The 11,412-nt window shown below is 37.9% G+C and overlaps 1 protein-coding gene across 2 annotated transcripts; it reads right to left on the reverse strand.

Moving 5' to 3' along the window:
• Positions 1-10: 10 nt before the first annotated feature.
• Positions 11-9,777, reverse strand: LOC148374534 (nucleotide sugar transporter SLC35D2-like). 2 transcript variants are annotated; one of them, XM_088337629.1, is made up of 13 exons: positions 9,539-9,776; positions 7,587-7,620; positions 7,419-7,505; positions 5,979-6,046; positions 5,666-5,737; positions 5,517-5,585; positions 3,417-3,519; positions 3,248-3,340; positions 1,127-1,194; positions 978-1,056; positions 833-915; positions 220-272; positions 11-148 (listed from the first exon to the last, which is right to left on the reverse strand). In XM_088337629.1, the coding sequence occupies exons 1-13, from the start codon at positions 9,709-9,711 to the stop codon at positions 138-140; spliced, it is 993 nt and encodes a 330-aa protein (XP_088193755.1). In that variant the 5' UTR covers positions 9,712-9,776; the 3' UTR covers positions 11-137. The 2 variants fall into 2 exon arrangements, with proteins under 2 accessions (XP_088193755.1, XP_088193746.1); XM_088337620.1 differs by having other exon boundaries at positions 11-272; positions 9,539-9,777.
• Between the last annotated feature and the right edge of the window lie 1,635 nt (positions 9,778-11,412).

Genomic DNA, 11,412 nt, shown 5'->3' on the forward strand with positions numbered 1-11,412 from the left:
GAAGCATATCTAAATTAAACAAGTGGTTTATTTGACAATGCTAGTCAACACAGTAAACACAAGTAGTATGACCATAAAGTTTCGGGCACTTTTGTAATATGGATGAAACCATGACAGATGTCTTCAGATCTTGAGAATCACACCTTTTCTGTTAAAAGAATGTAAACGTAAATGTAGACTCCAAGCATGAACCACTGATCAAGAAATGATTGATCTTACTAGATTGTTCTTGTGCAAAGGTGATATAGGAGTACACGAGGCTCCCTGCAATGCTATTGGGTCACAGATGACAAAAAAGTAACATGTTAATTTCTGCAACAAATCTAAATCATCAATGTGTTTTTTCATTTTGATTTCCATTTAAACTAAATTGTATAAAAGCGAAAACACAATAGTGTGTTTTCTGTGAGTAACTGGATTAAAAAAAAAATTAAGTTCTTAAGGTTGATTCACCTGAGTATGTCTCCTGTTATAATGGTCAATGCAATAGTCTAAACAAAATTCTAAATAATACTACAGTAGCTTATATTGGAGGTCAATTTTTTTTGAATAGGAAAGGAATCTAACAAGTTCAACATTTATATCAAGCGTGTTCTGCCTCCCTCGAGGCATTGTATGAAATGAATTTAGCGTTCGTCAAATAAACATTTAACAATAACCAACTCGTCTAATACATTGCACGAGTCGCCATTTTGCCCTTCCTGTCAAAATGGAAAGTATGGTTTTCCCCAGGTTATCTGACAGGCCAAATTTAGAAAACAAACGTGACATTTCACAACATTTGAAACCTCCCAATCTTTCGACTTTCAATATATCGCTGCAGTGCTCTTACCTAATGTGCAAACCAATACAATTAGTCCAGGAAAAAATGTAGTCTCCGCCCAATACCATTCCAACGTAGGTCACCAGAATATTCTGCAACATTGCATCAGTCAATTTTATACAAGAGTCTAACAAAGATGCAGAATCAAGCTGACCTTAATGCAGCCCACAATGGAGGTGGTGAGTGCCGAGTTGTATTGCGTGCAGAGCATGATGGAGTACATTAAGATAAATCTAGGGAGGAATGAATGACGACAAGGAAGTTGGTGGTGCCCTTCATTCATGATGCTCTGAGAAAGCTTACCCCATGATGCAGGAGAGGACAAACTGCACAACAAATAGCTGATCAGACCATCCGCCATACTCCAAACTCTAAAACCCCGAAATGTTTCAGTTATTAAAATTAAGCCGTTTGTGTTCCATTGCACATCAATGAGGGAAAACCCGAATATTTGGTGTCCTATAGACAGGCCCTAAAAAAGACGTCAAAATGTATTTACAGGTAGCCCCTACACCAGGGGTGTCCAAACATTTTAGAAAGTGGGCCAGATTTTGTAAGCTGAAATTCTGAGGGTCGGCTATTCAGCCTGGCATTCTTTGAACATTCTTTAATTAATTCACCCTCTGTGAAAGGTTTGCACTGCTTAGTGATCAGCGTCGGAACCTCATAGCTCGCCTTTTCAGTTTTGATTATCTCCACTGGATATTGCCAAAATCAGGCGCCACTCCCAAAGCAAACCGCCAACCGTATCTGCATTTGCTGACTATCATTTATCAACCAGAGAACATTTGATAAAACATCCATCCCATAGTTTTTTCATAAACATAGAATTCATAGACGGGCTGTCTCAGGCGTTATGATTGCACTCACTTGTGGTGCCTGCATAACGCTCTTAACTGCAACATTTGCAACTTAACTACACTTTTTTAATTATATATTAGCACTTGGAATCAAAAGCGCATTAAGTCGATTTAGTCGATATAAAATATTAACAGAGAAGTTCCAAAATTCAAGTTAAAATATTAATAATAATAATAATAATAAAAAAGAATGGATTATATTTTAGTACAGGAAAAGACTAGAACAAAAACCTTAATAATCGCATCAATGATTGAATTTTACACCCCTGAATCATAAATCGATTTTGAGCCTCAAAGATCACCTGTCCTGCATGGAAAGGCCATTAATGCCTAATGTTGTCCCCGTGTGAGTGTTTTTCCACCATGAGGTTGCTGAGCTAAAATGTGTTTGACACCCTGGGTCAAGATAAGAAACTTGGTTTTTATAACCAGAAACTCTCCAACTACTTGTCTTAGATCAGCTCTGTAGTTGTTAAAGTTAATTTATTTACAAATGGTGGTAGGAATAATATTTTTTTTAAGTCAAAAATATAAGAACTACAGTGCCCTCATGTAGGTTTTAGATCAGGGGATGATGTAATAATAGTCTGTAGTTTGCAATAGTCGGTGGTCTTCAAAACCCTTTGAGACTATTTGTGATTAAGGGCTAAACAAATAAAAATGACATGACTTAAACAGGAACTTTTTGCTGATTTAGCATCTGAGCCATAACTGCAAATGCCATCAAGACCGGTAGTTGTGTATACAGTGGGACCTCGCTACTTCGCTGTTCCACGTTTGTGGGTTCAGAGCTTCGCGGGTCTAAAAAATAATAATAATAAAATAATGTATTTATTTATTTTTAAGCATTTGTGAAGGGGCGTCGCTACTCTGCAGATTTTCACTTTTCGCGGGTGGTTTTGTTCCCAATTAACCGCGATAACCGAGGGATTACTGTATAAGCAACTATGACTGTAACCTAGAATGGTTGATGTCTGTAATTAAAGTACAGGTAGTTGGTATTTCCTGCCTGGTATTGCTGCCCGTCTCACCTCCTCCAGTGCCCATGGCTTATCTGAAAGGTCATCATCTCATTTAAATCACTAAAACGTCTCCTGGTGGCGTAGTAGTGACAGAGACGTCTCTCCAAGGTGTTCTTTCCTCAACTCTTGTCCTTCCTCCTCAGGCAGAGCTAAAAGCTGCTCTTTTCGGCCTCCTCTGTCAGGTGTTTTTTTGTTGTCTTCAATTTCCCTCCCGTCACTACTGCATCTTTTAGAAGGCGTGTGGCTGACTGGCCCATGAAGCCTCGGCAGCCGACCTCCACCACTGGGTAGATTGTCACTTTGCAACCGGCTTCCCGGCTCTCGGCAGCCAGCTCTGTCCTATCCTGATTAGTTAACTTAACAAAAAAAAGCTTAACCAATTTGATTGATTCACGGGGGGAGAGTGTTAAGACTCCAAGGTTTGAGAGTTTCCAGTTTGCATTAGAAAGTCTCTTGATCATAAACATTTTCTCCAAAGCCTCTAATCTCCATGGTATCCTATTGTTGAAATAAAAAAGATTAAAAACAAAAACCAATCACACCTTTTTCAAGTCACCAGTATAGTGTGCATATGCCAAAGTGGGTAAAATCATAATGAGAGCGTTGTAGTAGAGAAGACCAAATTTGCCTAGATCCTGAAAGAACAGGAAAGAGGTTTTATCACACCAAAAAAAGAAAAAAAGAAATTAAGATGTAAGCAGCTCTGCTGACCTTAGCATCCAGTTTCTGCTTAATGTAAGAGCCACTGGCCGCTGTAAGAACGTTGTTCAGCATTATGAATGTGTAGCCCTCAAAATCAAACGCAAGGTCGGCGCTATCAAGCACATGAATCGAGAAAGGTGGAAATGTTATAAATGAGCACGCGCTTCACTCACTTTGGCAAAATTCTGATTAGATTTTGTCGGCGGACACTTTTCCAACCAGAAACTGTAAGCCTCCTAATAACAAGAACATTTAAATAATATCCAAACAAACAGTTGTTAAGTTCAACGCCACGTAACACAAAACAAGAAAATGGTCTCTTGTTTTATGTTGGAACTGATATTTTTGAATGATTTTACAGGACAGTTGTAAAAAAGTACAATTGGAAATGTATGATCATCAATTGAAATGTAGAGTTTTTATTCCAAATAAATCTAATTGTAGGGATGAATGGAGCATATCTCATTTAAAATCTAATCAACTCTCATATTTCAAATTTGACCGTTAGAACAGAACTTTTTTTTTTACATTTTTACACTCTGCTGCCATCTCGTGGCTTTAAGACATGATCACAGTCAAGTCAAGTTACATTTATTTATATAGCCCTTAATCACAAAAATGTCTCAAAGGACTGCACAGGATTACAATTACGCAATTACCGTATTTTCTGCACTATAAGGCGCACCGGGATATAGGGCGCACCCCGTTGAAAAAAGTTTTTGGTCCTATATTTGACATACATAAGACGCACCGGATTATAAGGCACTACAATGGGAGCGTCGACAAAATAGTCAGATAGTTCAGTCAAACTTAATACCCCCTTAACATTCCGAAAGCTTGCAAAGACGCAAATACGTGTCGAGAACACGTGCGGATGCGGTGTCCGTACGATGTCACTCAAAAGCATCGTTCCATCATTCGGATGGTTAAAGTCTTGGGATTCAAGAAATGCCAACCATTCCTTAATTTCTATTTTCTTTTTCGCTCGCAACTTTACTGTGTATATGACAATAAACACTTGGAATTGAGTTTAATTTAAAAATAGACACTCCATTCCATTCATTATCTGCACCGCTTATCACAGAAACATCGAGTTCAGTCTGAAACAATATACAGGGAAAATATATAGCCGGAGTAGCTCACCGAAGTTGTTGTGTTCTATAATAATGTGCAGCCATGGTCCTCTTATATCTGTGAGTGTAGTAAATCCAGGAGAATAAAATATTTACAAATACAGAATAGTAAAAAATGCTTTCTCTATGCCGTCAACCCAACGTGTGATTCACATTCATCTTTTTCTGCCAATTACAGGCTTTGTTTTGACGCTTTAGCCTATGCCAGCCTGTAAATGATAAAAAGGATCCGCCCCCCTTTACATCCGAATAACTTTAGCCAATAGTGATCGATTCAAATGATGATTGACACGTTGGTTAGCCAATGAAACGCCGGTAAATAAATCCCAGCATACACCGCGGACTACTTGGCGTTCGGGGGAAAATCTAGTCGGCGGCTGCAAGTTAGTTGGAAGACTTTGCGACTTAATATTGATCGATAAATAAGGCGCATGGTCAGCTTTTGAAAAAAATAAAGGCTTTTAGGTGCGCCTTATAGTGCGGTAAATACGGTACCTGATCTTTAACCAACACGCGGGCAAGGAACAACTCAAAAAAAGAGAAACCTTAAGAAGGGACCTCACAAGTGGTAATCCCCCTTTCAGGATGACCAGGGTGAATTAGATTTAGCATTACAGTACACAAACATAGTAAACACGAGGTAACATGTTGAAAATTTCTCCGGAAAGTGCAGTCTTAGTCAGCTCATTCATGATGCATGTAAAGTATGGTATGTAATGCACCGTCTTAGATGCCCTGAAAAACTTTTCTTCACATGTTACTGGGGGAGCTTAAGAATAAGGGACTATGTACTAATAACACGAAAATACAGTCTATTTTCAATGTTATACAACATAGATTACGTAACATTTTTGTAAAGTTTCATTTCTTCCAACATTTTTCTCCAAAAACATTCATTAAAATGTTCCAAAAATTTGTGAGGGACATTGTGAAATATAACAAATGTACACAAATGCCTCATTAAAGGTTCACTCACCTGGCAGCTATCAAGGCACCCAAAATCATAGTAAAGACAGTGGTTTTGATTGCTGTAGTATAAGTCTTTCTGATTAGCAGGGAAAAAAAAGGAAAACAATTGTCAGTTTAGCACACGGGCATGGAAAGTGGAAACCAAATAACACTTGCCCAAGCAGGATGCCTTCACATAGCATAGTAAAGAGAATGCTGAACCTTCTCAGAACTGTAAACATGGGCAAACTACAACGAGAGAACAATCAAAGTAAGTCATGAAACTTCAAAAAGTTGTATATAACCTTAAACAAGCTTCCCTTTTAGGCACAAGGTCTTAAATACAGAATCAAGTATCAATTTAAATAAACTATTACTGAGAGCAACGTTTTCAACATTTGAACCCCGGAACTCTAAATTATGTAGATTTTTATGACACGGCGCTGCTTAAAAAGGAACAAAAATACTGGTCGAAATTTTAGAAACCTACTTGAGTCGCTGAGTCCCAAAAAGGCCAAATATTTGATTTCCAGCATAGAGTAATGGAAGTGGAAATATCTGCAGAAAACAAAATGGCATACTTTTATTAAAGCAGAACTCAAAATATTCTCGAACAATGTGATGTTGAATGGGCGTCTGGTATTCTAAATGTTAAACAATATTGGCTCTGTTTTAGAAAGTAGGTGGATCCTGACTGGTTGTTAGCTGAGCATGAGCAAGATCGATATCACCCTCCTAAAATGGCCGTCCCAGAAGACGGATAAAAAACGTGTGGAATATGCCGTTTGACTCAAATCTGACAAACACAAAATAATACAAATGTAATGTTTTAAATTCTGGTCCATCCAACCATATTATTGTTGCAAATAGGGCAGCAAATAAAGATTATTTCAATAATTGATGAATTGGTCAATTATTCTTACGATTAATTGATGAATCAAATTTTTTTAAAACACATTTTGTTATTTCATCCCATATTCAAGTTTTGGACAGATAAAGAAATAGTGCACGACACAACAGAATTTTCTTTAACATAGAACAATAATAAAAAAACAAAAAACAAAAATGCAAAGAAATGCATGAAGATACTCTTACTACCACCTTATCCAAAGATTATATTACATTTAGAATCATCACACAAAATAAAAATGAAGAAAGTGCAATAAATTAATTTATGTGTAGCAGAAAATATAAAAAATATAAAACCACTTTTTCAACTGTTGTCAACTAATTTGTTTTGTTGGTTAAATCTTTGAACATGATCAACATTCCCAATGAGCAAATAAAATACAATATGCTTCAATATGCTTGTGTTGAGATAAATATGTCATCATTATTATTTTTCTTTTTACTTTCTGTATTTTATTAATTTATTTTCACATTTTTTAATTTATTTCTGCATCACTTTCTGTTCCCCTGTTAACTTTGCAGTGTTTGACTGGTTCATGCAAATTTTGTAAGATATGTTCCTGTAGTAAAGTGGTTAGCACATTAGCCTATCGAGCTAAAGGTTCTCCGGTTTGAGACATGGTGGAAACATATGTTGGCCTGGAGAGTGATGGGCACCACTAGGCTGTACTTGCCCCAGACACACCACGAATGGTGACCCTTGTGGTTAAGTGATCCAACCAATCAAGATACTTTTATAAAAATGTCTCGCAAGGTGCCCTCTGCCATACCAAAGTGGTACTTCAACTTTACAACAATATGCAATAAACTTAGTTGCATTGATTAATGTGTCTAGAGGCTCATAAATTACGCAACACAACAAAATGATGTGGTAATTAAATGAAAACTTTAATCTATTTTATCGATTCGTTGTTGCAGCCCCAGTTGCAAATCACTCTTACTGAAATCCGTTTCTTCTACACTACCAGATTCCCCTCAACACACATCCACACCCTATCAAAATGGAATAATTTTGTCTCACCTTGCGTGGTACACTTAAGTCCATATCTGGAAACGAAATGACACGCAACATTTTGCCGACTCTCAAAACGACCACTGTCGCCAGCATCTATCAAATTTAAAAAGAGGGGCAACATAAACAAGACTGGGTCTCATCAAAAAAGATTATCGGTGCATGGAAAGTACTCACTTGACCAATTCCAACACATACTGATGATGGAAATCTGTAATAAATAAAACAGGGAATGAAAACTCTAAATGTAAATTTAAATGGTCTGCATTTATATAGCGCTTTTCTAGTCAATGAAGAACTCCAAAAGCGCTTTACAATGTGCTTCAAACTTTTCCCTTTTACACACTAACTAACCGATAGCAGCGTCAGCAATGCAAGGCAACTACCTGCCATTGGGGGCATTAGGGATTCAGTGTCTTGCCCAAGGACACTTCGACATATAACACGGAACCGAACTTGCAACCTCTAGATCCCAAGACGAGCGCTTAACCTCCTGAGATGTGAGAGCAATGATAATGGCTATCAGTATCTGAACGGATACCAGCGTTTCTTGAGGTATCACCACTACAAGCGATGGTACCAGACACCAGTATCACAGCCCTTCTTCTAGTAGCCATTTAACAACCCGTGACCAGAAATGAAAGGAATTATAACTTGATATGATATAAATGCAATATAAGGAAATTGTTCTTGCATATAAATTTACATCTTCAATCGTGCTGTACAGAATTTGGAATTTTTCTACTCCCTGACGCTGTTTTTTGGCTTTTGTCATCATTGAAGCCTCGGTCCAGCTTCTTATGTTGCGGGTGAAAGTATCTGCATTTCTTGCAGGCACTCAAGTAATATTTTTTTTTTTTCATTTTTTTGGGGGGGTTGGGTTGACGTTTGGACTGTACATGAGACAGACCTCGCCTTACCTCTTCAACCGCGGCCCAAACAGCTTTGCTAAAAGTTAACTGTAAGCATATGGACTTGGTGGGAAAAATATAAAGGCTCTTTGAAGTCAGTTAAGCCTCGTTAACACATACCTACTTCCATACATGAGAAAATATTGTACTTTCATTTTTTCAAGGACACCTCAAATGATTCAACCCATCTTTAAAGATATTGTCACATTTTGTAGAAGTTCTATGTACAGTACTAATGGCATCCTTATGTATCTGTATCCATCGCTACTTGAGATTTTGGTATGCTCAGTAAATATGTGGCACAGAACACATACCTGTCAACCTGTACGTTTTTGCCATACAAAGTACGTTTATTATGCATTTTAAGACGTGTACGACGTACAAGATAATCTGTACGGAAAAACGCAAATTTGTCAATTATGGGTACCATCCGGTATACACAGACTATCACGAAACGGCAAATCAATCAAGTCAAACGAGTTCGAGTTGTGTAGTGAAAGGAAGTCCGTATCTTTTTAAAGAACCGGCTTTTTCGGCTCAACTATTTAAGAGAGCCGGCTCTCAAACAGCTCACTTGCTTTGATGCATTATAGTACGAATTATTTAGTTGTATAAAGAAGTTAAGAAAAAAACAATTGTAAAAGGAGAAAAATGAAAAAAAAGACAGGTTTGTGGTGATCCCTTTAATGAGTATATTACCAACAATAATTTAATGCAGAAAATGAATTCATCATTTGAATGAAGAAAATGTATTATTCTACTTAATTATATTTGCAAGTATTTTTTCCTTCTACAGTGAACGTCCCAGCTACTTATTTTTTTTAAACTTTTTTATAATAAACCTCATTCATGTCAAGCAACTCAGTGTCCCACAACAAAATGTTAATTAACAATATATGATATAACGAAACACATGTACTATTTAACATGTTAAACTACATAAATAAACACGTTTGAAAAAAAAATGGTGCAAGATTATTTTGTCATTTCTAAGGGAAAGTACGACAGTTCGTAAGAGTATGGAGCCGTGGAGGATGACAGGTATGCGAACATCCCGAATAAATACTAATGAAAACTATATTTATATCAATATATTAAAACATTTATACTTGTTGTGGTAAATAATTGACCACTTTATTCACTTATTTAAAAGCGATATAATACTTAACACTGAATTTGACCTATCACCTGGACATACTCTTGTACTTTGCACTTTACCTGTAACTGCTTAGGACCGTTTTGTTCACAACAACGATGAGAAAGGAACTGACTCCGTAAAAAAACGCAGCCAAAAGATTAGAGAGCACCGAGGAGCCGACATTGATAACCTTTGTTGACTCTCCTTCAGCTTGGAGTGACACAAGTCGTCGAAGTTTCCGCGGCTCTGTCATCCCGAGAGGCTGTTCGGCTTCATGTCAAGGCGGAAAACTGTGCTCTCTAGTGGGCATGCGCAGTAGACAGCAGCGCGAAGTGGGGTTGCAACGAAAGCGGAAATGTTTTCTGGTTACCGTTATCTTCCATTTCCATTCAATTAAAATGTACAGAATAGCAACATAAATATAGCTTGTCACTTTCATGAGAAAAAATTTTTGCCCTTACATTAAATATATTTTTTCCAAAGAGGACGAAATATGGTAAATGGACCGCATAATATACAATATTATTCTCGGGGGGAAGTCAAGTCATGTTTATTTGTATAGCCCTTCATGACAAAGAGTCTCAAAGGGCTGCAAAAATCAAAGACTATTGCAAACTACAGACTATTATGACACCGTCCCCTCATCTAAAACCTACTTGAGGGCAAAAAAATACACATATTAATCAACATGAAATATAGGTTATTCATATGCTATAGAGTAGAAGTGTGTTTTAAGCTTAGATTTAAACATTTCCACTGCGATTGCAGATCGAATCTCAGGGGGAAGAGCATTCTACAGCACCGGGGATGGAGAACGCTCTCCAACCTGTGGATCTCTTCTTGGCTCTTGGGATCACTCGTAGACCAGCGTTTTCAGAGCTGACGGAAGGATGGGGGCTTCTTTGCAGACTTTTGCATATCGCGGGGATTCAGTTTTTCTTTTTTACCAAAAACGAACAACACGAGCTTAGAAAATGACTACTCATTAATACACAATTAAGTGAGGATTTAAATGAAAGACGAAAACAAATTTCATTTTTTTCCTCCCCCACATCACAGCAGGGGTCTCCAACATGGTGCCAGCAGGCGCCAGGTAGCCCCATAAGAACACCAGAGTATCCCACGGACAGGTTCTGAAAATATCTCATCAGTCATCAGTGACCGGTCATTGAAATGTTTCTAGTAAGTTCTAAGTAAGATTTCTGAGTTTCAGGTGAGGCATATCAAATGCACGGAAGAGCACAACTATTATTACCGTCAAACATTTTTTTCACAGAACCAAATGCAGATAGATAAGATAGATAGATACTTTATTCATCCCCGAAGGGAAATTCACACTTCCAGCAGCATCCCTGAGCTGAGAACAGTACAATAATAAAGCCAAAAGAATGCAATATACAAATACCCAGTGTGACGTGCAAATGCCCACTGTAGCGTGTTATATAGAGTAACTAAATAGTGCTACACAGAATACATATTGCAGTAAGATTCGGTAATATCCAATGTAGGTGGTGTGGTTTAATGTGGGCCTTTACTCTGCCGGGTGGAGTTAAAGAGCCTCATGGCATGAGGAAGAAAATATCTCTTCAGTCTGTCCGTAGTACAAGACAGTGACAGCAGTCTGTCACTGAAACTGCTCTTCTGTCTGGAGATAATGCTGTGTAGTGGATGCGATGGATTGTCCATGATTGACCTCAGCTTTTTCAGTGCTCGTCTCTCAGCTACTGTTGTTAGGCTGTCCAGCTCTTTGCCCACAACAGAGCTCGCTTTCCTAGCCAGTTTATTGAGACGAGAGGCATCCTTCTTCTTGACGCTGCCTCCCCAACACGCTGCCGCATAGAAGAGGGCGCTTGCCACTACTGTCTCATAGAATATTTTCAGGAGCTTTTTGCAGATGTTGTTGAAGGAGGCCAGCCTTCTGAGGAAGTAAAGTCGGCTTTGCCCTTTCCTACAT

The sequence above is a fragment of the Urocampus carinirostris genome, chromosome 1 (genome assembly GCF_059441175.1).
Source record: "Urocampus carinirostris isolate Australia breed hairy pipefish chromosome 1, RoL_Ucar_1.0, whole genome shotgun sequence".
NCBI classification, from domain to species: Eukaryota; Metazoa; Chordata; class Actinopteri; order Syngnathiformes; family Syngnathidae; genus Urocampus; species Urocampus carinirostris.